This window comes from Scyliorhinus canicula, chromosome 16 (genome assembly GCF_902713615.1).
Source record: "Scyliorhinus canicula chromosome 16, sScyCan1.1, whole genome shotgun sequence".
Taxonomy (NCBI): domain Eukaryota; kingdom Metazoa; phylum Chordata; class Chondrichthyes; order Carcharhiniformes; family Scyliorhinidae; genus Scyliorhinus; species Scyliorhinus canicula.
Genome location: NC_052161.1, coordinates 45,386,638 through 45,413,039, shown reverse-complemented (window position 1 = coordinate 45,413,039; position 26,402 = coordinate 45,386,638). Strand labels below are relative to the sequence as shown.

The window sequence follows — 26,402 nt, the reverse complement described above, 5'->3', positions numbered from 1 at the left end:
GAACTTCACCGGGTTTGGGGGCTGCAACCCCTCCGGCAATCCAACCATCCTCGGCTTCTTGATCAATTTTCAAGACCACCTGTCCTTCGACCGCAATTATCGGTCGCTATCTGCTCCATTTCCACTTAAAAACAAGCAATCTGGTCACTCTGCTTCGAAAGGGCATCCCCAGCCTCCTGCAGCTCTGCACCCTGCTGCTTCACTACCTCATCTACCTTGGCTAGCCCCTCAGATCGAAGAAACCATTGCCTCGATCACCTTCTCATGATCCTCCAAAACCTCCCAGCGCAGCTTCTGTAACTCAGTCACCAAATTTCCACGGTTAGGGGGGATGACGCTTGGCACAGTAATTGCCTCCGCCACCATTTTGTTTTCTTTCGATGCTCTGGAGGTCTCCAATTTTAAAGTTGTTTCTTTCTTCTTTTGGTGTGTGATTTGATGCGTATTCTGCATTCCCTTGTCTGTGGGGCCTTAAAAAAACAGGTTATATAGTTTTGGGCGCCAGTTCCCAATACAAAACAGAACGATCCAGGCGGGAACTCCTCCACATGTGGCCACTTCGCTACATGTCACACTGGAAGTTCAAACAACACCACTTCTAATCACTGTCAAGTGAAACGGGATGGGCTCATAGCTACCTGGTTCATGGATGGAGATGATGCAAACTCTGAGCACATCATCATCCTCAATAATAATAACCTTTATTAGTGTCATAAGAAGGCTTACATTAACACTGCAATGAAGTTACTGTGAAAATCCCCTCATTGCCACACTACGGAACCTGTTCGGGTGCACTGAGGGAGAATTCAGAATGTCCAATTCACCTAACAAGCACGTCTTTCAGGTCTTATAGGAGAAACTGGAGCACCCGGAGGAAACCTACACAGACACGGGGAGAATGTACAGACTCCGCAGACAGTGACCCAAGCCGGGAATCGAGTCCGGATCCCTGGCGCTATTAAGCAACAGTGCTAACCGCTGTGCTACCATGCCGACCTTCTATGAGCATAGTTCTCCCAGCTGACTGCTGGAAGCACATACCCTCGTTGATGTAGCTCTTGTCATGAGGAGACAGTGCTTGCTCAGAGTCCTCAAGTTGCAGGTGGACAGTGAAGATTTGCAGTGACAACAATGTATTGGTCCTCAAAGAGCAACTGTGAATGTCTGACTCCTGTCTGGCTAAGCTTGGTTACACTCAGTGACCTGAGTTACATCATGGCAATGTCACAGGGAGAGTTTCATCTTGACTGATCTAAGGTCCTCGTTACTGATCTGTGCCTTTGAGGTTCACTGTCACCGGAGGCGGCGTCTAACGTTTTACGGGACCAGCAGCAGGGCAACATGTGCAGAGACAATGGCTGGGATGAGTGACGATAGCCCTGCACATTGTGGGAGACGCCCTCATTCCCTAAGAGAAACAGGCATGACTGTCGTTTTCAGTCTCAGTGAGGGGACGCCTCAGGGAGAGCAGGGAGAATACTTTCAACTCGGACATCGCTCTGCCATCTGGGATCTCTCTGGGATCTGTTCTGTCCTGCATGAAAACAGATGGAGAGAGTGTAAGTAGGCTATGATGCTACGGCTGCCTGTGTACGTGGATGGCGAGTGTAAGCAGCGAGGGGATGACGAGATGACCGCTGAGGAGGTGCAGATACATGTGGGAGAGTGAGTGGTGATACTGAGTGAGGTGTGTGTGTGATGAGAAGAGTGACTTACCCTAGCAGAATGGAGATCATTTGCGGCATTGGATGCCTATCCTCCACTGCAAGGCATTGGCACTGACCATCGCCTCCTATGTAGGCTTGGTGTCCTGGCTCGATGGTCTCCTCTCTATGCGTAGGTGGATGACATCCCAATGCTCCTCCATTGCATTGAGCATTCTGGTGAGGGAAGATTCTGAGAATTTTGGGGGCAGCTTTCTTGCAGCCACCCTCTGCGGTGGTTTCCTCAATGTCCTTTTTAAATAAGGGCAATTTCAGAAGATTCCATAAGAAAACTGTCAATATTTAAAGTTATGAATTTGACATATGATCTCTTGCTGAGTGTGGCACAGGAACAACATGCAGAAGAATGAAACCTTAGGCCTTGCACCAAGTTCCTCTTGTGGATAAAGCAATAGAGGTAGCCATCAAGCGCATGAAGTGGCTGGGGAGTACTGGGGATGTCTTTAAATGGGGGGTTCCATTGATGAACACACTGAAGTGATGGTGAGCGGACAAATTAGAGGCTGCCCACCACAGAGGCAGTCTGAAATCCATCCAGGAATTTCTTTTTTCCAAGTCCCTAAAAATACGGCATAAAATTCCACCATCGCCACTGGCGAGCTAAATGCCGCTTTTCCTGCCCACCATTGGACTCTGCAAAATTCAGGGAAAACTCCACCCATTATGATTCCATTCACAACTGTCTAGAAGCTTGATCTGTGCTGAAGCTGCAGAGGTCACCTGACTCTCTCGGCAACCATTTTAGAAGTTCCTCAATGTCCTTTTTAAATAAGGGCAATTTCAGAAGATTCCATAAGAACACTGTCAATATTTAAAGTTATGAATTTGACATATGATCTTTTGCTGAGTGTGGCACAGGAACAGCATGCAGAAGAATGAAACCTTAGGCCTTGCACCAAGTTCCTCTTGTGGATAAAGTAATAGAGGTAGCCATCAAGCGCATGCAAAACCCAAAAGGAGTGTTCCTTTGTTTTTTCAGACTGATCCAATATCTGCTGGTCCCTGTTGAAGCTTCTGCGGTGTTCTTTGTGTTGCTACCTTTAGGATGGTTGGCGTAGTGTTCACAAAGACCACAAAATAGGTTTAAATTGAACAACGCTATACATTTATTAACACTACTTAATTGGATTCGACACTTACTCCTATATAATACACAGTTGATAATAAACATATAATCTACACTCATCTACTACTAATCTCTACATTACATTAACTGTGATCTGCTCTCACTCACACTATCTTTCCTTCAGTCGGCCCTCTAGCTTCCTCCTCAACCTCTCACCCACAAGGTTTAGCATCAATGTCTTACATAGTTGTACATCTAGCTCCCTGTAGTGGTTGATTTAAACATTACATTAACCGTTGCAGTTCTTTACATTTATGATAATTTCACAGCTTCCATTGCAGCATAGTTCACTTCTTTAGCTCTACAGGGCTAGAGGCTTTGTTACTGGACAACGGCCGAAGGCCCTGGAGCTGGGAACTATTACTCCCAAGTCTGCAATAATTGGATTTCCATAAATATGTCCAGACATAAGGCATCACCAAAGAGCAGATGTGTGCAGTTGGTGTGCTGAACCAGGGTTAATCTTCGAATATCGGCAGGTTTAGAATACACCAGACTTCTATATCCATCAAACCTTTCCATCTCCGAACAATCCACTCAATTCCAGCATCCACCACTTTCCGTTACCTCAATATCACTCAAAACCATCAACCCTCCATTAAATGTTCTTTACTCACATTTGGTGCACCCCCAAATGATGAATTTCAAAGTTTAGCGCTCTCCTCAATCAACCAATTTCCCTCGTCCCGTCAACATCCTGTCCTGCCTTCAGGAATGCTTTGACTGCTTTCAAAATTCAAATTAAGTGATCAAATTAGTATTAAGGCAAATTGCGATTTTGACCTCCTCCCTATTGGTTTCTTTGCATTCATCATGTTTTTTGCCTTACCTTTATATTTTCTCCCACTGCCGTCCCACAAGTGCGTGGAATTTGCATTGATGTTTTCAGTCAACAAAACACAAGTAGAAACATAATGGTTTCAACTTTTACACCGTCTCTCTCTCTCTCTCTCTTTCAGCACCCTCTTTTAGTTTAATGTGCTTTTAAAGTTTAACGGTCAGGAAAAAAAAGAAGGTAACTCACTGCTCTTGCACACACCACCAGCTTTTGAAATGTTTTCCTGTTGCTTATTTTTCACCAAAATTATCAGAAGAAAAACTGCCTGTCAAATTCTGTTTAGTAATTGAAATAATTTCATAAGTATAGCAATTTGAATGGCTCCAACTCTTCCCAGGAGATTACGTGCACTGCACACACTCCAACTGCACGACTGCGCTATCACAGGCCACAAAATCACAACTTTTAACAAAGGTAACTCCAAGTTCAGTTTTTGCTATTCTTGTAAAAGCTTTAAGAAAAATATTAAAAGACTCAAAACACAATATTAAGAACATAGGAACATGAGCAGGAGTAGGCCATTTAGTTCCTCAAGGCTCGGCTGCCAATCAAGATCTTGACTCATCTAATTTTGGCCTTAACTCCACCTTACTGCTGGCCTGCCTCATCTGTGATCAAATAAGAGACCCACTAATTTGAAACTTTGCCCCCAGTTCCAATTCCCCATGACGGGAAACAGCCTCTCAGCATTTGCCCTGTCAAACCCTCTCAGCACCTTGAACGGTATTGTTATGTATCAAAGAATACACCGCTGCTGATGAAGCATCGTGTAACATGTGGTAACATCAGCAGAGTGTGCAGGCTTTGCAGATCGGCATCTTAGATTGTGTGAGCAACACATCTTAATAAAGCCTCTCATTGTGTTTGAATGAATCCAGAGTGTGGGCACCTCCATAACATTTCTCTTTGTGGCTCACAAAGAGGTATAACGGAAGAGAAACCTGGCGATGGGGATTGAGGCAGTAAAATCGGTGGAAGAAGAAATTTGACAACTAAACTTCTAACTCTCTCTTATTCACTCACTCACTCATGCCTGGCGAAGCACTGTCGCTGATGTCCAAGGCCGAAAATATTTTTTGGACTACAACTGTGAGTAAAGAAGGATGACAATTTTGGGAAAACTTGCTTGCCGTTGAAGCGACTACGGTCTGGGCTGTAGGGGACAGGCGTAGCAAAGCTAAATAGGCTGCGGTGCGCAGGGATTCTGAAGTCTGCTGACTGCACAGGCCACTACTTGGGGAAAAGTCGAACTAGATCAGGAAAAACGGAAAAAGAATCCTCGTTGCTTGTGATAAAAGGGAATAATTTGTGCCATACTTTGCATAAGAATCAGAAGATACGAAGTTGATTGAAGTAGAGACCCTCAGAGCGAGGATCTGTAATGGCGGGGAAAACAGACGTACGTCATGGATGCATTTGATGAAGACTGAGAGACATGGAACTCATCTGAGGAAAGATTCCAATTATATCTCACTGCAAATCAGACCCTAGAAGGTTTTATTTCCACCACCATAGTCAGGAAGAAGGTGAAAGAATTTTACAATTTGTAGCGACTTTAGGAAAGTTAGCAAAATACTGTGAATCTGGTACAACATTTGATGATACTCTTCAGGATAGGCTGGTTTGTGGACTCCTCAGTGCAGCCATTCAGAGGAGGCTTCTTACTGTAAATGATTAACTCTAAAAGTGACTGTGGAAGTTGCCACATCCATAGAGCTAGCAACAAAGGAAGCTTCACAGATAGGGGCTGGAGTGAAGATCCATAAAATGGATGCCACAAGGAACAAGGCTTCTAGGGTGCAACCTTGTCACTGATGTGCATAGGTTGGATACTCAACAGGGGAATGCTGGAGTAAAATAAATACATGCAAGAACATTGTCAGAAAGGGCAATATAGCCAAGGCATATTGGGCTCAGAAACCTCCTCCTACGCCAAGAATGTGCAAGAGTAAAACACAACAAAATAGATGAGCCATGTCTGTAAATTTGTAGACTAAGTTGAAGATCACTCAAGAGACAACATTAACAAGCTCCTGCAGGAGCTGAAGCTGAGTGTCTTGTCAATGCAGGGTGATCACCAACGTTTTTCGGCATATTCGAACTGTCGCCAAGGGCATCAGGGTGTGGAAGGAAGCAGGCCATCTCTACCTCTGATGTGCATCCTGGGAACACACAAATTCATAGTGGGAGGGTTTGCAAGGCTAAAGATTATAGGGCACAGATTGTGCTTGGGTGAAGTTAGAAACAGGTGGGGGGGGGGGGGTAATTAAATTTGTTACGTCTGCACCTTGATGTTTAAATGTTATGGTTGCTGACCACCTTATTGCCTTAGAACCCACCTCCCAGTGGAAGAACACCTCCCCATTAGGACAAAGGTCTTCTCTAAGGCAGATGGTCTGGTCCACTTATTGTAAATGTTTCATTCGCAGTGATAGAACTCAGGAATGATTTAGTGAACCCTTGACCCTCACACTTAATCCACCTCTACAGCAAAGGGACAAAAGAGTGTAGTGATGAACTACAAAAAGCTGCCAGGACCCTTGGGACACACCGGCTCAGAAATGCCGGTCAGTGCTGGCTGTGTCCGGCGTCAGTTAGTCATCATCTGGGGAGTCAGCGTGCTGGCAGCTGGCAGGCAGGAGTGAGATATAAGCAGGGGCTGAGTAGCATCAGACGCCATTGCTCACTGTGAGTTGTCTTCACCCTCTTGCACTGATTGGTCAGCAGACACTCAAGGACTCCCCAGCTCCAGCACCCTGAAGACTTAGAAAAATTCTTGGTCACAGAGAGGTCACAACATCCTGGGGGTGGTTGTGGGCGGGGCGGGAGTGTGGACAACATCGTGGTCCTACTCCATGAAGGGAATGATGATGAGGGTGCCCGAAGACCTCTTGTCCACGCACATCCTTGTCCCCGCCTGGCCTCCATCTTCTGGGTCCTCAGCCGCCTCTTCCCCATCTCCTTTCTGAAAGTCCTCTTCATTCGAGGACACATGCCTCCTCATGTAGGTTGTTGCAATATTGTAGAGTCAGGTTATGTAGGGCACAGCAAACAACCACAATGCAGGAGACCCTCAGGAGGCTTTACTGGAGGACTCCACTAGACCTTTCGAGGCAGCGGAAGCGCATCTTCAGGAGGCCGATGTCCAGCTCACTCACAGTTCAGATGCCCTCCTATCAAAATAGCATGACTGGCCAAGCCTATGCCCTCGCCCAGTCAGAGTTGCCTTTGGCCTCCCGTTTGCTCCCTTCCCTTATTCTCCACGGGTTCTGACAGGAGGCTTATGTGCCCACACATTCCTAATGGGAAGAGTCAGCTGAACGGTGATGTTTGCGTTGGGTGCTGATGGATCCTTACTGTCAGGCTTGGGGCCCAGCACATAACAACCCAGTGCCTCCCAATCAGGGTACACAAGCATTAAGCCTTGAACCCTGAGTATTAATCCCATTCCTTGAGTTTCAAATATTTTTAACTCTTTTGAAATTCAACCAATTAACCTAAAGTAAACAAATTAAGATACAGATTAAAAGGGGCCTCTCCTTAAAAGGGTAATTGAACAATTTTGAAACTGTAGGCAGCTGACATTGTCAGAGGGCTAATTCTTGATGGCCAATTAGTTTGACGAGCATGAGTCTCTGTAATATTACATTCTGCTTCGGGGATAGGCAAAATTAATAGGCACTCTTCTCAGTCATGCTGCCTCATTCAGAGATCTTATTACTGTCATGCCACTTTAGACTCTTGGACAGCCACGCCAGAGTTTTTTGCCACCCCCACCACCCCACAAGCTGGGCAGCATGTCACCTTCGCTTTCAGGGTCTCATCCACCCAGCCCATTAGGTCCATCTCCTTGACTCTCCCAGACCCCATGTGGCCCATAGCCACGGCTACCCTCTATCCTCATGCCGCAGTCAGCAAACTAACGTAGACCTGTCAGAACTTTTAAAACATCACAAGCAACAGACATTAGTCCCAAACAACAGTTGCTGTGACCCAATCCTGGGAACAACCAACGCCCCCCACCCCCACCGCCCCCCCCAGCCGTCACCCCACATCTTCCCGGACACCCATGAGACTCCCCCCATCTCTCCTCTCTGGAGCTGACCAGTGGTCTCTGGCCCCTTAAGACTCCCTGAATCTAGTTGGTGCTCACCTCTTTCCTCCCTCTCAGATGTCGTCATCGGGGACCAATTTTTAAAAAGCAGTAGTAATTTATACCAGCATGATGTCATGCCTGTGGGAGGGGGGGAGGGGAGAGAAACGGGGTGGGGGGGGGGGGGGGGGGGGACACACACCAGCCACTTTGCAGTGAAGGTCAACACTGCATTTGCCTTCCTAACCACCATCTGTAAACGTCTTGTGATTCATGTATGGGGGCACCCAAATCCCATTGTACTGTTAAATTCTGCGGTCTCTGTCAATTTAAATAATATTCTACCCATTGGATGATATTGTGGATTTTAGTTGTTTTTATTTATCTAAACTCTTACTTGTGACATTAGAAATTGCAGTATAATGCATAAAATGTCAGAAGGAAAACAATCTTCAGAAAGCATTTGAAAGAATTTCTGAGATCGAGGCGATTATAGCCTTTCATAAAGTGTGGTACATCTAATATTGAAAATACTTCTCATAGCACCACCCACTGGAGTAACAGGCACTGCAGGCATTTATAATTAGTTACAGTATGATTCAAATGCTACACACCAAATTTACCATATAACAAATTGTATCTACACGTAACACTAAATATTTGTAAAATTCTACAGGTCCGGCAGCAACTATGGAGAGAGAAAGAAATTTCTTTTTGTAAATTTACTGGACGCAATTAATTTTTTCCAATTAAGGGGCAATTTAACATGATCAATTCACCTACCCTGCACATCTTTGGGTTGTGGGGGCGAAACTCATGCAAAAAGAGGGAGTATATGCAAACTCCACACGGACAGTGGCCCAGAGCCGGGATTGAACCTGGGACCTCGGCGCCGTGAGGCAGCAGCACTAACCACTGCGCCACCATGCTGCCCTAAGCGATAAACAAAATTAAGGATTCGAGTCAAAAGACTCTTCTCTGGAACTAAAATGTCTGAGCTGCTGTTGTGGTAAAAACAGTAAACCAAGCATTCTGAGGGCAGAGGTCTGCCATTTTGAGACTAAGTCCTGTGACGGCGGTGGAAATATGGAGTGTTTCTCATTGTACAAGCAGGTGGGAAAACGCACCATATCTTCTAGCCCTGAATTCTCCAATTGTACATCCCTGGCCTTTCGTGGTGCTGTATTCAGTGGTGGCACAGGCCTGGATGACCCATAGTCTGAGTTGTTCTGGGTGCCATATTGAAAAGGTGGCCAACATCACACTGACCTGTGATTGAAAAAAGGTTTATATCCCGTGAATGAAGTTCAATCTCCCGGAGAATTCTGCGGCCAGAAGATGAAGCCCCTCCAGGAGACTGAATCTGGCAGGTCCAGCTGCAGATGCACTCCGACCCATTACTATGGCATGTGAGGATCCAAGGTTGTAGGCTGCCTCCATCCTAAACTCTGGAGGCAGTACCAGACATTCTTCAGGTGAGTCCCAACATTTGCATGTCACATTCTTCGAAACATGTTTCCTGTCATCTTCACGGAGAATCGGAGTTGAGCTTTCATCTGTATCTCATTAATGGGTGCAAATGTGGTTCATGACAGCCTCTGGTGTTTTTGTGATGCGCCATGATAGACACCAGCGGAAGATCCCACTGTGAAATTGATTTATGTGCCTTATTCTCCCCCATGCATGCCATCAAACCTGCTGGTAGGGGCTTGGGAGAATTCCACCCAGAGTCTATGGGCGCGATTCTCCGCCCCCCATGCGGGGTGGGAGAATAGCAGGAGGGCCTTCCCGACATTTTTCCTGACCTCCCGCTATTCCCCCCCCCCCCCCCCCCACGGCCACCCCACGACACAAATCGCTGCCCGCCGTATTTTACGGCGAGCAGCGATTCTCCCCTGGCCGATGGGCCGAATTCCCAGGCCTTTACGGCCGTTTCCACGAATTTCAACACACCTGCTCTCACCATTCGTGGAAACGGCCGCAAAGTGCCGTTCTGCCCAACCATGCCACCGATTGGCACGGGCCTGCGATCGGTGCCCACCGATCGCGGGCAGCAGGTCCGATTCCCGCGCACTCTTTGTCCCTCCGCCGCCCCGCAGGATCAGTCCGCGGGGCGGCTGAGGGGCATGACGGACCGCGCATGCGCGGGTTGACGCATATGCGCGGTGACGTCATCCGCGCATGCGCGGGTTGGAGCCATCCAACCCGCGCATGCGTGGCTGACGTCATCGTGCGCGTCAGCCGCCGTGAGTCTTGGCGGCCGGGCTTAGCGAACGTTCGCTAAGCCCGCGCTGCCGTTCTTCCCGGGGCTCGATGCTAGCCCCGACCGGGGGTGGTGAATCGGGTCCCGGGAGGGGGTGCGGAGGCTGCCGTGAAACATGGCCAGTTTCACGGCAGCCTTTACGACTCTCCGCATTTGCGGAGAATCGCGCCCTGTGAGTTTCAAGTAAATAAAGATTTCAATGCAAGAATATGCTGGGAGAGATATATCCTGATTAGTTCCAGGGTTTCATTCTGAGGGCAGTTTCAATCTCTCTGATACAAAGTCTGAGTGAAGGAATGGTGATATATTTTCAAGTCAGGATGGTGGGTGGCCTGGTGGCTAACCTCCAAGTGGTAGTGTTCCCAGGTATCTGCTGCCCCTGTGCTTCTGGATGGCAGCGGTCGTGGGTTTGGAACGTGTTGCCTAAGAAACCTTGGTCATTTCCTTGAGTATGATTATGTCAGACTAGTCTGTGAGACTTTGTAGTTTCAACAGGGCTGGATTTGTCGTTGTCATTTCTGGTGCCATGGTCAATTCCGTGATCCATCCAGTTTCATTTATTTTTGTAGATTTCATTGTGGTTTGATACAACTGAGTGGCTTGTTAGGGCATTTAAGAGTCAACCACTCTGCTGTAAGGATGGCAGGTTTCATTCCCTAAAGGATATTAGTGAACCAGATGGGTTTTTATGACAATGGTCTCATGGTCAGCATTAGACTTTTAATTCTAGCAGTTTTTATTGAATTTAAATTTCACCATCTGCCGGGTCCCCAGAGCACTGCCCTGGGTCTCTGGATTTTTAGTTTAGTGAAAATACTATTGTTTATGTGCTAAACCCCTTGTTTACCCAAGCTGTGAAGGCTATTAAATTTTACAACTTGCATTCTCATCTAAGCTCCCAGAGTAATGGCTACACAGCCCAACATGCTCATTGTCTATTCTTAAGGCTACTAAATGTTTTGAAACCAACAAATATGAAATAATTCCATTTATCCCACCTTTACTTCACATTACACATACTCCCATATTTATAATTTATTCTCTTTCAGGTGTTTTTTAAGTAAGACTTTGCATATTCTGGCAGCCCTTTATTACATTACCCGTGTGAGAAATCATCATGAGTATTCTTAGTCACTGGACATTGGCAATCTAATCTATCCTAAAGGGTATCATGGTCAAGGCCAATCATGTTCCCACCCCACTTCGGCATTTACTCTCTTTCATTTTGATAATGATTAATGCAGGCATTGCTGCACGATTTTTCCCTCACTAGTTCACGAGTTTCTCAACCCATCGTCACTGCCGCTCTATTAACAATTATAAATCATGAGCTTGTGCCAAAACTAGAAGTAATTTAATCTTCTTTTGGTCTAGCATTAAAAAAAGAGATTTGAAAGAATCAACTTCAGCCTCAGAGCCAGTTTGTTGCATGTCTCAAAATGTATTGTTCTGGCCTTTTAGAATCTACCTATTTTACCAAGCTTATGGTCATTGCTCCTAATCTCTGTAACGCACAATGGGCTGCCATGAAAGTAGAGGTAGTTCAAGTACTGTCAATTATATTCCCACAAGGGGAACGGTAGGACAAACAAATCCAGAACACTCTGGAGGATGAAATAGATAGAGATTAAGATTAAACAGAATGTTAAATTCTGATTTAGTTCTGATAAACACGGATGTTAAATGGATAACAACTGAGAACCAGGCCGCATATAGAATGTTATGAGGGGATTTGAAAAAGCAAATAAGAGAAGCAAAAAGAGAGTGATAGGTAACATAAAAGGAAATTCATAAGTCTTCTGTCAATTTAAGTCAACTTAAAGTTGAAAGGGCACCAACCTGGAGCAAATGAGATGTATACGAGGTGCAAAATTTTTGGGGTTTTTTTTTTCTAAATATTGTCTGGCGGACAAAGTGGACGAAAGCCCATCGGCTGCCTTGCCAGGTTTTCCCACCGTATTTTTCAACATTTAGAAAAAATGGAAGGAACGGGACCCATGACAACATGCTGGCAGGCGAGCTCTGAATGAGACCGGACCTTTCATGGCGGGAACCGCATTACGTCATTGGCAAGGGGCAGGAAGCATCTCAATGGGAAATCGCGAAGGCATGAAAGCCATTTTGGGGCCCTGTTGGATCCTCCAGCATCTCAGGCCTTCCCACTTGCCCAAAATAGGGGTGGAAAAGTGCCTTAAGAATACTGAAGCAAATGGGAGTGGACATTGTGGAGTGTTAGGAAAGCATAAGTAGTTTTAAGGGATTTATATTTGTTTTGTTAAACAATAGAAAGGTATAGTTTTTAAGGGGGTTTAATTTACTGTTTCTGTACCTGGAAGCGTAAAACATATCGTTTGATTTATGATGGATAAAGGTGTTTGTATGTGAGGGGGTTGGTTAAGTCCCAACTGTGTTTCTATTGTGCTTCGAGAGGACTATGGCATGAAGAATAAATAAAAGCCTTATGCATGTGGGTGTTGCTTAGAAGCTGGGACCATTAAGGTATAGAAGCTTTTAAGTTTTAGTTTAGCTAATCTGATTGCAGTTGGAAATAGATAGTGAGAGAGAAGGCAGTGCTCGCAGCTCTGTTAGAAGTAGTTGGTTTTAGAAAGCTGAAAAAGGGAACGTCTCTCACAGCCTTGCTAGAAGAAAAGCTATACTATGGAATAATGGTTAAGAAAACAGATGCCAGAAATCTAAAGTTCAGCTAGTTGAGGAAACTAGAGAAATGAAAAGAAGTATCGAAGAAGTCAGGAGTTAATTGAGCATAGACCAAGGTATGGTTCAGAAGAATTCAAGGAAGGATAAACAATGTGTTCTGAGTTAAAGACACAATTGCAGTAACCAGATTTAAAGTGGGACAGGAGTAAATCAAACATTTGATACATTTTAATAGTCTGGGATGCGAAAGTTAAAGCAATTGTGAGCGGTCTTCACAGCAGTCAACATAACAAAATCCTAAAGGGGTTGGTGTAAAACCCTGGACTAGATTCATTGTTAAAAGTAGAGCGGAAGCTTTTTTAAAAGTGTCATTTGGAAAACCTGATCTGGAATTCAGAATGAAAACCGCTCAGGGAAAGTATACTTATGAGAAAAGATTTCAGTGTGTTTTTGGCAGTGGCATTTGGAAACTCTCACATGACAATTATCTAGGTGGGATTGTGAGGAGACATCCACAAACATTCACTTGGGGTTCAGAGCGGAGAGTGTATTTATCCACAGTCATCTTGTGTGTCTTAAAGGGACTTTGTACTAATGAGACCATTGGAGATTCAGATGTACTTTGTAATCTGTGTTAGTCCTTAAACCTGTGTGTAATTGTTAAAATAAGGGAGGACTAAAAGCGTATTGTATCATAATCCAATGTTTCATGTTTAATCTGTTGGTTGTTAAAACTAATTAGAGGTCCTGTGACTCTGGTCTCCACGTTTTATAAAATGTAAATAAAAGTTACGGGGCGCGATTCTCCGCACTCACGACGGGGCGGAGAATAGCGAGCGGCGCAATTTTTTACGGCGACACTGGTCCGACTCCCTCGCGCTATTCTCCCCCCCCCCCCCCCCCACGCCCGCCCCCCGAGATGAATCGCTGCTCGCCGTTTTTTTACGGCGAGCAGCGATTCTCCCCTGGCCGATGGGCCGATTTCCAAGGCCTTTACGGCCGTTTTCACGATTTTTAATACACCTGCTATACCAGTTCGTGAAAACGGCCGCAAAGTGCCGTTCTGCACAACCATGTCACTGATTGGCACGGCCGCACCACGGCAGTGGGTCCGATTCCCGCGCACTCTTTCTCCCTCTGCCGCCCCACAGGATAAGTCTGCGGGGCGGCTGAGGGGCATTACGGACCGCGCATGCGCGGGCCTGACGCATATGCGCATATGACATCATCAGCGCATGCGTGGGTTGGAGTCGTCCAATCCGCGCATGCGCGGCTGACGTCAATCATATGCGTCAGCCGTCGCTAACTTTGGCACGCGGGCTTAGCGAAATTCATTAAGCCCGCAATGCCGGAGTTCACGGGGCCGCGATGCTAGCCCCGACCGGGGAGCAGAATCGGGTCCCGGGAGGGGGCGCGGAGGCTGCCGTGAAACACGGCCGGTTTCGTGGCAGCCTTCACGACTCTCCGCCTTTGCGGAGAATCGCGCCCACGGTCTTTTGAGCTAGGGTTTCATTCTGGAATCTTCCTGTCCAATAGTAACATCAACTGGGGTGGTAACAAGTGATGGGGAAGCTTCTAAAAAAAATAAATTGGGACAAAATTAATAACCTTTCCCCAAGTGATAATTCATGAAAAATACCATGGATTTGTGAAGGGAAAATTGTGTCTAATTAACTTGCTTGAGTGTTTGGTGAACATCCAGAGAGTTGGTGAAGGTAATGCTGTTGATTTCATTTCATTTATGGACGTTTGGATGTCTTTGATGTTGCACTGGAGAGTTGGAACCAGTGCGCACAACGGATGCATTACTATTTCCGGGCAAACATTACCGAAAACGAGCGTCAGGTGGTCATTTTGCTCACTGCCTGCGGCCCGCATAAGTTTGGAGTGATAAGAAGCCTTACATGCCCAGCTGCGTCGGACACCAAGATGTTTGATGAACTTGTGACTGTAGTGGGGCAACATTTTAACCCAACCCCGTCCATGATAGTCCAGCGTTACAGGTTTAATACCACTGAGAGGACCCCAGGAGAATCCCTTGCAGAGTTTCTATCCAGGCTACATAGAATTGCGGAGTACTGTGACTATGGTGACACATTGTCAGAAATGTTACGTGACCATTTGATTTGCGGTATTAACAATGCGGCCACCCAAAGAAAGTTGTTAGCTCAGCCAACATTGACTTTTCAACAGGCCATTCAGATAATATTGTCCCGAGAAAGCGCAGAACGAGGAGTGCAGGAGCTACAGGGAATGGAGGCGCACGCCTTGGGGTGCAACCCCTTCCATACAAAAGCATCTCCCACACCCCTGCCATGCCTTGGGTGGGGCGGCGTCCAGATCGACGCCAGTGGCCGCCAGACGGTCCTCCCCAAATGGAGCCTTCTCCAGAACCGATGGATGAGGGGCCTTGTCAGTGTTGGACCTGTGGACGCCAACCCCGTCGCGGACACCGGTCCTGGAAGCACCAGAGGCGCCGTCGTTCCAACAGAAACTGGGGCCAGCCAGAGGGGCCATGCCTTCCATTTGGATGAACCTGCGGGGACTACTCCCAAGGACGTGGAGGCGGAGAATGACTGCCTGCAGCTGCATTGTGTGGCCCCCATTAAGGTGACAGTACGGGTCAATGGTCACCCGCTTGAGATGGAGTTGGACACTGGTGCAGCGGTCACCGTGATGGCCCTGAGGACATTCGACCACATCAAGCAGGGTATACAGACCCTTACATTAACTGATACACAGGCCAGGTTGGCCACCTACATGGGGGAACCATTGGCCATTGCTGGAACTACAATGACGCCTGTTGTTTATGGACGCCAGGAGGGGCGTTTCCCACTTATTGTGGTGCGCGGCCACGGGCCCAGCCTGTGGGTCGGGACTGGTTGCACCATTTGCAGCTGCAGTGGCAACACATCGTTCAAACAGGTTCTGGAGGGTTAACAGAAGTACAAGGACGGTACCCAGATGTATTCCAGCCCGCTTTGGGGAAGATTAAAGGGGCCGTAGCCTGGATCCAGGTTGAACCAGGAGCCACACTGCGCTATTTCCGGGAGCACCCGGTGCCTTATGCCTTGCTCGAGAAGGTAGAAGAGGAGCTCACTCATTTGGAGACCTTGGGTATTATCAGGCCCGTCCGTTTTGCTGACTGGGCAGGGCCAATTGTGCCTGTAATGAAGCTAGATGCCACAGTTCCCTTGTGCGGCGACTATGAACTTTCAGTGAATACGGCTTTCCGGCTTGAGCAATATCCAAATGCCCCACATAGAAGGTCTCTATGCGAAGCTTGCAGGTGGACTCTCGTTCCCGAAATTAGATATGAGTCACACCTACCAAAAGTTGGACCCTGCTCCCGGCTATATGTAACTATTAATAAACATGGGGGCCTTTATGAATAAAGACGGTTGCCCTTTGGGGATCTTTGAACGTGTCATGAGGGGCATCTTGAGAGGTTTACCGTGTGTCGCTGTTGGAGCAGGAAAATTTGGAAAATTTGGAGGCTGTCCTTAGACGCTTCTCGGAGGCTGGAGTCCATTTACGTCATACAAAGTGTGTCTTTAACTGGGTTATCGGGTGGACCGTGAAGGTTTGTACCCCATCGCAGAGAAGGTGTGCGCAATTCAACAGGCCCCACCCCAACTTCGCATCTTTGTTCTTTTCTTGGCCTCGTAAATTATTACGGGAAGTTCCTCCCCAATCGGGCAACTACGCTAGCCCCGCTGCATCTTCTGCTAAAGAAGAATCACACCTGGGTTGTCGTTTTCGGTGATTGTCGGCGTCGGGGTTACTAACCCACTACGATCCTAGAAAGCCTTTGCTCATCACGTGTGATGCATCCCTATATGGTATTGGGGCCGTCCTGACTCACAAGATGGAGAGTAGTACCGAGCAGCCGATAGCTTTCGCCTCCCGCATGTTGACTGCAGTGGAAAAGAAGTACGCGCAGATCGAGAAGGAGGGCCTGGCGGTGGTCTTTGCGATGAAACACTTCACCAGTATGTGTATGGCCGCCATTTCACTATCGTGACTGATCATAAGCCTCTGCTGGGACTTTTCCGAGAGGATAAGCCACTACTACAGCCCATTGCTTCTGCACGGATCCAGTGCTGGGCTTTGTTGCTCACTGCCTCCGAGTATTCTCTGGAGCATAAACCAGGGACCAATATAGCAATTGCTGATGCACTGAGCCAAGTGCCTTTGTCAACTGGCCCCATGCCGACCTCCACGACAGGTGAGGTGGTTGCAACCATAAATTTTATGGACTCCTTGCCTGTCACGGCATCACAGATCCATGAGAAGACCAAGGCGGAGCCAGTCCTGTCAAAGGTTTGGCACATAGTCCTATTATGGCGGGCAACCTTCAATAAAGTTACTGTGAAAAGCCTCTAGTTGCCACATTCTGGTACCTGTCCGGGGAGGCTGGTACGGGAATCAAACCGTGCTACTGGCCGGCTTGGTCTGCTTTAAAAGCCAGCGATTTAGCCCAGTAATGCTCTCAATACTTTCTGGCTCTGAAAATTAACTTTTAGAAGTGTGGACTCTCCTTTGTCCTTCAATGGACATCACAAAAAAACAGGTTATATGGATATTATTACACTGCTGTTTACAGGAGTTTATTGAGCGCAAAATAGCTGCAATATTTCCTCTATTACAGCAGTGACTGCGTTTCAAAATGTACCTCATTGGCAGTGAAACACTTTGAGACATCCTCTAATCTGGAGAAGCAGTACATAGATGCAAGTCTTTCGTTTTTCATTCCTTTAGCTTTTATTTGCTGGGGATTTTACAACTGTAAAAGTTTACATTTTGGAACTTTTTTTAACTTATTCTTCTTTCTATCTATGTCTCTCAATCCAATCTTCCTCCTTTATTTCTATTTCTGTACATAGTTTGATATTTTCATTAACCCCTTTAATGTATACTTCCTTCTCAGCCCTTGTAATGTTAATTTCACAATCCTTTATTCTAACAGATTCACCCAGGGTGCAGATGCCTGGTTTTCCTTGCTGTGATATTCTCAAATTCCACTTTCATCAACTTCGGCAAAATCTAAATGTGCAAGGAGAAGTCGACCTAATGGCAGATGTTTTTGGATGTCCGACTGTAGCAACATTTGATTCATTTTCTCTGACTTTAACAGTCAAACTTTTATTCAATGGGAGTAGCAATTCATTTGGCAGGCTGAAGCATTTGACCTGCATATATACCGGTACATTAACACCAGAACCCAGGCACCATTAGAATAAACAGAATAATGACTCAAAGACTTAGAAGGTTCTACACATGCCTGTCCATATTTGTTTGTCCTGAACAGACTGACAGAATTAATTTGCATCTACAGCCTGAGCGTCCCACATTTACAACTAACAGGAAAAATGCACTTTGCCCCAAGTGATCAGCAGCATATTTTCCGCTTATTAATGCTAGGTTGCACAATTTCTATTTTAATTTTTTTCTTGGACTTACAAGTATTGGGATGCAGGAAAATAAAAACAGTCACCACAAATACCTAACAGGATTCAGGATTCAAATGAAAAAGTATCAGAGAACAGACGAGAGTTAAGTTGAACCGACCATTTGTTTTTCCAGTCAGGCCCAGCCATATGAAATTTCCTGCTCCCATTAAGTTGGGAAAAGAGATGCACAGATTTAAACTAGTTGCTCCATGTTAACTTGCCTGGAAGATGTGTTGTTAGGAATGGGATTTTGATTGGAGACAATGTCAGTAGATATGGTTGGGTATTTGCAGGAGGCAGATCCTGTTTTTTTTCTGTTTCAACCGTAACCATTGCTGCTGCTGCCGCTGCTGCTGATGTAGCTAATACAACTGCCTGATTATTGGCAACCCATTTGATGGTTGGCTCACAATCACCTGCAAATAAACGCACTCACATTAAATCATGATTTGTATATTAAAAATTTGAATTCAAATTTATCATTCACACAAATCTAAAGATAATCTTAACATACTGCTTTTGCTTGTGATTTCTAAAAATCAAATAAGATATTTGTGCATTTATTCCTTGTGCTGAAAAATGACGCAATTACAGGCAACAGCTGAAAGGGTGTAGTGTTAGATATTATATCGAAATTAGTTTTAAAAACTCTAGTTATCCACTAAGTGCTGAAGGGTTAAAATTCTTCTGCATCGATCTGTCTCACACAAGCTGCTTAGCTGAAGTTGTCAGATGAAGGAAACCACCCCAAGGACATATTTTGCTGGTGATGGGGCACCAACAAAGAAGGCCATAGACGGCTATTATCAAAGATGGTAATAATAATGAGGAATTGTTCACCACTTTGCTCTGGTGCCAAATGTCTGAAGTAGACAGAAAGGGAGGCATAATCACGAAGGACTGTTTATTGCTGCAATATTTTTTACCGGGGGGGGGGGGGGGGGGGGGGGGAGGCAATATAAGTTTAGGGAGTCAGACGGAGAGGTGATTGATGCTCAGTGCTGAAAACGAGAAACGTATGATAAAAATCGGAGGACAGCATAGCACGTATGTATCTTTGCACTGGTTGGATATTATATTTAAGTAGATGTTCCTATGTTATGATTGGTTAATTGTTCTCATATACCATGCATGATATAAACCTAATCAGTAGTCGTGACTGGACATAGATAACTAGTAACAGCTGATTGGTATATGCTAATTTCTTGCAATCAAATCTGGAGTACAACTGACTGAGTAATCCTTGAATCAGGGTTCTCTGGAAGGTCTATTTGGAACATCAGCAGTCCATGCTTTAGCTTGCAATAAAGGCCTTGTTTGTAACTCTAAAAGACTTCATCTGGTTTCTCGCGAGCAGAAGAGTGAAGTACACTATGGCGAAATAGCTGTACTTTTCTCCACAAGAACAGCCAAACATTATAGAATTACACAGATGAAATTTTTTCTGTCAGGCATTTTACCAATTTCTTTATTAACAATACATTGCTGAGTTCACAAGACCAGAAGATTAAGAGCAGAATTAGGCCGTACAGCCCATGATATAGTCTGCAATGCCATTCAGTAGGTTCATGATTGGACCTTTACATCAACTTCACTTTCTTGCTTATCCACACAACCCTTGACTCCCTTAGTGATCAAAAATCTGTTGATCTTGAGCATTAATAGACTCATCAATTGAGCATCAACAGTCCTTTTGGGATAGAGAATTGAAAATTTCACAACTTTCTTGTATGAAGAACGTTCTCTTCCTCTCAAGTTATAAATTGCCACCCTTTTATTCTGAGACTGTGATCAGTAGTTCTAGGCTTTCCAACCAGTGGAAACAGTATCTGCAGGCCCTCTAGGAATTTTATACTTTTCAGTGAAGTTACTTTGCATTCTTCTAAACTCCAGAGAATATAGGGCCTATCTACTCAATCGCCAGTCAGAAAACTCGCACCTCAGAAATCAGTGACCCCTTATTAAACACTCAGACAAGTATATCCCTCCTGAGATGAAAAGATCAAACTGTTCAAAGCACTCAATGGGCAGGATTTTTGGATGGCAAGGAGTCCCACCCCACCACTAAAAGAGTTGGGGAAAAACGCATCACCACTGACCACAGTGGCTCCACAGCCATATTGCGCTCCAAGGAAGGTTAATTGCCTGGAGACACCTCGCTCAAGAAGAAGTCTTGCCTCAGAGAGCTGCCAGCCTGTCCGAGCATTGTCAGTGGCAGCAGTGGCAAGGGCTGGGGCTACAAGCAGACCCCAGATACTAAATCCCGGAGTCCAGGTCTGTATGAGGAGGTCTCACAACTGGAAGAGAAAGTGGGGCCCCAGGAGGGTGGGGATCTTGATGGAGAGACCAAGAGCAGAGGGAGAATCTAAGAGGCCTTGACTTGGTGGGTGCTCAATGCGAAAAGGGGATCCTTGAGGAACGCCCACACTTGTGTGAGGCCCAAGAGGGTTTATCTACCGGGCGCATCACGACCATGCACCCCACCTCCCTCCATCCCCAAACTTCTCTTGCCAACCTCAAAATTGAAGGAAAATACTCAAGAGGACTCAATGGAGTGAGGGCAGGTTGTCCACCCTGAGCCTCACCCATCTCATGTCAATCTGCAGACAGGTGGGACGGCAATGTAAAACAGGTCCTCCTGCCTGTAAGCCGACTCGTTGTAAAATTCTGCCCCAGGTGTAGTTTCACCAAGACCCTGTATAATTGCAGTAAGACTTATTTATCAGCTTCAAGAATCTTTCAAAAAAGGCCAACATACCATTTGTTTTCCTACTTACTTGCAATGCTGGAAAATTAACCGTCATTGATGTGTGCACAAAGATCCTCAAACTGCTCCAAATATCAATATTAACTAGTCTTTCACCTTTCAAAAACTATGCTGTTTATCCATTTGTCCTTCCAAGGTGGATAATATTGCAAACAAGTTCTATATCCCTTTGCAACCTTTGTGTCATCCTCACAATTTGATTTCCAACTAACATCGTCCAATTTGGATACATTACACCCAGTTGCCTTATCAGTCATTCACCTCGATTGCAAATAGCTGAGGCTATTTGATCCTTACGGCACTCTACTGGTTGTATCCTACCATACTCAAAGTGACCCGTTATTCCTACTCTGTCTCTTAGCTGAGCCTCAATCCATGCAAGTATATTATCCTCTTTCACAAGAGCCTTAATCTCGTGTCATAGCCTCTTGTATGGCACCTCATTAAATGCCTCCTGAAAATCCAAATATACTACATCCATTAGCTCCCCCTTATCCATCCTACTTTATACCCTCAAAATATTTTAATGGATATGTCATAAAACTGAGTTGATTCCGCCTAATCATACTTAAATTATGAGATAGATTATAGAACTTTCCGGACTACTGATGTCAGGCTACTAAGCTGGCCCTTGGTTCCCTGTTTTCTATCTCATTCCTTTCTTGGGATTCCATTTGCTATTTTCCAATCCACAAGGGCAATTCTAAAATCCAGAGAATTCTAGAAGATCAAAACCATTATATTTGCTACCATTACTATCATTTTTTTAAAAAATTCTGGGCCATCAGATCCAAGAGATTTACAGGATTTTATCCCCATGAATTTTTGCCGTACATTTTCTTTACCAATATTAGGTTCCTCATTAGATCCTTGGAGCCTCACAATTTTCAGTATGTGCTTTTGAATCTTTACTGTTAAATATCTGTACCATTTGCATTTCTCCCACTGTCATTTCTCCTGTCTCCTCCTCAAAGGGACGCATATTGACCATGTTGACTGGATTCTCCAGTCCGCCAGCAGCGTTTTCCGGTGCATCCCCCCCGGCAGCGGGATTTTCCGTTCCCACAGTCGGCCAACGGGGTTTCCCATTGTGGCCACTCCACACCTCAGGAAAGTGCCAGTGGACCGGAAGATCCAGCCGATGGAGAATTCCGCTGACGAGCTTTTACGTTTCTTGATCATTTACTACCTTTCTATTTTCACCTTTATTAATTTCTTGGTCAGCCTTTGCTTATTTTTTAAAACACTTTAGGCTCATCTTTTTGGAAACATTGTAATCTTTTTTAATATTCCAATATTTAATTTAAAAAGAAAGTTCAAGTTGTTATTGCCATTCTGTTTGCTTCAGTAGATTAAAACTAGATTTTCTATTTAAACAGCATCAGTGTCTTTGTTTCCAATCTATTCCATCAAGTTGTTTAGTACATACACATCTACCAGCGCTTAAAAATCTCCCAGAGGTCTTTTGTAAATAGAACATATAATTTTGTGGAAAAACACATTACATCTTTGTGTGAAGATCTGGTAATGCGCTTCTGAAATTTCAGAGGAAAGCACATTGCAATTGAAATTTTGTCCAGAGTATTGAAAAGCAATTTAATGTTTTATTATATTTACAACCATGGATGACAAAGGATGCAGTGGATTTATAAAAATTTTGATAGAAGCATAAAATTGTATTCCTTATTCGCAATTCAAACCAAGTTGAAAAACACATTAGATAATTAAGATATACAGTGAAATTAGTGAGCTTCACCTCACAAAAACACATAAAAGAAACGTTTTTGCTGACAGTTAAATATTCTTCATTTTACATTAACTGATGCCAGGCTGGAACTTATAACTACCACCCTGACACTTCTCCAATTCATAATGCAGAACCCCAGGGCAATAATGGTGATCTGACCCTGAAGTTTCAAACAAAGGTGTTGAACACCTCAGATACACCTTCAGCACTGATCCTGTCAACCCTTGTCAGATCATTTCATTTAAAGTGGCACGTGCTCACCCCACTAGAGGTGCATCGAAGGTAGTTCACTAAAAGGGCCAGGTGTTTCATGAAAACCACCACAATGTGCTCTTATCCATTCATTTTATAATGGATTACTTTGAAATTTTGTTTCCCACAAATGCACTTCCCCTGCAAGATCCATGAAAGTGAAACACACAGGCCGCTTGAGAAAAGCACTAATCGGTTCCCATAGAACCTTTCTCTTTTACCATTTTGTTTACAAGAATGACCAGAGAATATCTACTCAGAACACATATTTGGTTTTTTTTTTCATAGAATTTACAGTGCAGAAGGAGTCCATTCGTCCCATCGAGTCTGCATCGGCTCTTGGAAAGAGCACCCTACCCAAGGTCAACACCTCCACCCTATCCCCATAACCCAGTAACCCCACCCAACACTAAGGGCAATTTTGGACTCTAAGGGCAATTTATCATGGCCAATCCACCTAACCTGCACATCTTTGGACTTGTGGGAGGAAACCGGAGCACCCGGAGGAAACCCACGCACACACGGGGAGGATGTGCAGACTCCACACAGACAGTGACCCAAGCCGGAATCGAACCTGGGACCCTGGAGCTGTGAAGCAATTGTGCTATCCACAATGCTACCATGCTGCCATTATATAAAGACAACTGAAACTTTCAGCCTTATTCTGCTGCAGTGAAAGAAGTTAAAGTATTTAACATTACATTGTGGGATAGGATAACAGCTTCATCACAATAAGGGAGTGCATTTTGCACAACTTTTATTTATATTGTGCTTTTAAAAAGGTAAAATGGTCCCAAGGTACATCACAGAAGCATCATGTCATGTCATCTCGCCAAAGTCCCAAAGGACCATAAGCATCTCTCTATGAGAGTGAGACATTCTGGCTCCTTGTAGTTTAAGTGATGCTCCTTTGAGGGCAGCACGGTCGCACAAGTGACTAGCACTGTGGCTTCACAGCGCCAGGGTCCCAGGTTCGATTCCCCGCTGGGTCACTGTCTGTATGGAGTCTGCACATTCTCCCCGTGTCTGCGTGGGTTTCCTCCAGGTGCTTCGGTTTCCTCCCACAATCCAAAGACATGCAGGTTAGGTAAATTGGCCATGATAATTGCCCTTAGTGACCAAAAAGGTTAGGAGAGGTTACTGAACTATGGGGATAGGGTGGAAGTGAGGGCTTAAGTGGATCGGTGCAGACTCGATGGGCCGAATGGCCTCCTTCTGCACTGTATGTTCTATGTACTCCGCACTGTGGGGGAAAAGGTGAGGGGGCGGGCCTCCATGAATTACCATGGTCAAATGGGCAGATATGTGGCAGATGGAATTTAACCTTGAAAAGTGTAAGGTGGAAGAATTCAATGAACATCGGACACTGGGAAGTTCCGAGGAACAAAGAGACATTGGCCAGAAGGGCGGAGAAAAGGGCACATGGGACACTTGCAGTTATCAATCGAGGCAAAGATTACAAAAGCAGGGAAGTCATGTTGGAGCATATAAAACTTTGGTGAGGCCACAGCTGGAATACTATGTGCAGTTTGGTCACCACATTATCGGAAGGATGTGATTGCACCGGAGCGGGTGCAGAGGAGATTTACCAGGCTGTTGCCTAGGATGGATCTTTTAAGTTATGTAGAGAGGTTGGATGGGCTTGGGTTGTTTTTGTTGGAGCAGAGAAGACTGAGGGGCGACCTGATTGAGTTGTACAAGATTATGAGGGGACTGGGCAGGGTGGATTGAGAGCAGGTCAACTCTTCGTTGATGGGTCAGTCATGAGGTGATGAAAGTTCAAGTTGAGGGGCAAGAGGTTTTGGGGGGAATGACAGGAAAAATGCTTTTTACCCAGAGGGTGGTGATGGTGTGGAATGCATTGCATGGGAGGGTGGTAGAGGCAGTTCGCCTCGCATCCTTTAAAAAGTATCTGGATGAGCACTTGACATGTCATAACATTCAACGCTATGAGCAAAGTGCTGGCAAATGGGGTTTGGTAGGTAGGTTAAATGTTTTTCATGTGCCGGGGCAGACTCGATCGGCTGAAGGACTCTTCTGCACTGTATTTACTGTGATACGGGATTGAACCCGTGCTGTTGGCATCATTCTGCCACTCTAGTCATCTAGCCAGCTGGACTTACTGGCCTCCTGTACACAAGAGTGCTGGCAAACTATATTTGACACTGACCACATAAGAAAATATTAGGGAAGATGATAAAAGCTTTTGTCAACGAGGCAGGCTTTAAGAAGCATCTTGAAGTAGTGGTACAGAGATGATGAGATTTAGAAAATAAATCCTGAAGTTAGGGGGGTTAACAACTGTAATGAACTCCAATTGGCCAACCACAAGTGGGGAATTTGGAAAATTCCTGAAGGAAAACGGAGTCCGTCACATCAAAACGGCCCCTTACCATCCAGCGACCAACGGCCTGGCAGAGAGAGCGGTCCAGACACCCCAGCCCCGAGCAATTTCTCCAGACCCCGTCATCCAGTTGTCAGAGTCGGAGATGGACACGCTCGACGAGGCAGCCGCGACACCTCTCCCCAAGTAGGAGGAAGAACAACTTCCAAGGAGGTCGTCAAGGAAAAGACGGGCACCTATAAGGTACACCCCTCCCACCTCGGAGAACGACCCGGCGGACGACACAGAGGTGACAGACCCAGACATGAGGAGCAGGAAGAAGCTCAGAGGAATGCCAGCTGGCAGGAATTCCTCGGACCTTGGGGGGGAGGGGTGTAATGAACTCCAATTGGCTTTATTGGTTGGCCAATTGGAGTATGAGCGCCCTCAATGATAGCTCATTGAGGGGGCCCATATAATCACCTGTGTAGGCTTTGTGAGCCAGTCTTAAGTTGACTGGACTGCTAGCAGCACTGTTTGTAGCTGCTCCTGTAATATCGTTATTGTAAATAAATATTGGTGTGGTGACGGAACTCCTGCCTCCCGTGGATTATTACAGCAACTGAAGGCATGGCTGCCAATGGGGGAGTGATTAAAATCGGGGATGCTTGTGAGGCCAGAATTTAAGGCGCACAGATATCTTGGAGCTGGAGGAGATTACAGAGATAGGCAGGCAAGACCATGGAGAGAGTTGAAATCAAGGAGAGGATTTGAAAATTGAGGAGTTGTTTCATCAGGAGCTAATGTAGGTCAAGGTGATGGGTGAACAAGACTTGGTGAAAATACCTTTCACCTATTAACTAAAGATAATAATAATGAGTTGCACCACCCATGCATTTCAATTGGCCTTTACACTCCTGAAGAGAACATAAACATGTTCTAAAAAGATCTAAATGCTCACCAGAGCTTTTGTATTATTCTAGGCTGTTGCATAGATTGGACCTGGATGCACCAAAATCCATGGCTGCTGTCTGAGCTTCCAATTATACATACCAGAAAAATGTCATCAGTCATTCAATCATTATGGGCAGGATTTTGCAGCCTTTCCCGCCAGCGGGAGCTTCCTGTCCCACTGAAATCGACCCCACCGCAGGTTTC

General features: G+C 45.5%; 1 protein-coding gene across 11 annotated transcripts in view; it reads right to left on the bottom strand.

Moving 5' to 3' along the window:
• Positions 1–26,402, bottom strand: part of LOC119950570 (transcription elongation regulator 1-like protein) — a 924,053-nt gene that overhangs the window by 765,191 nt on the left and 132,460 nt on the right. For all 11 annotated transcript variants that reach the window (XM_038773098.1, XM_038773095.1, XM_038773090.1 and 8 more), the window contains one exon: positions 18,377–18,571. In XM_038773098.1, the coding sequence (XP_038629026.1) occupies positions 18,377–18,571 (195 nt within the window). The remainder of the gene's footprint in view (positions 1–18,376; positions 18,572–26,402) is intronic.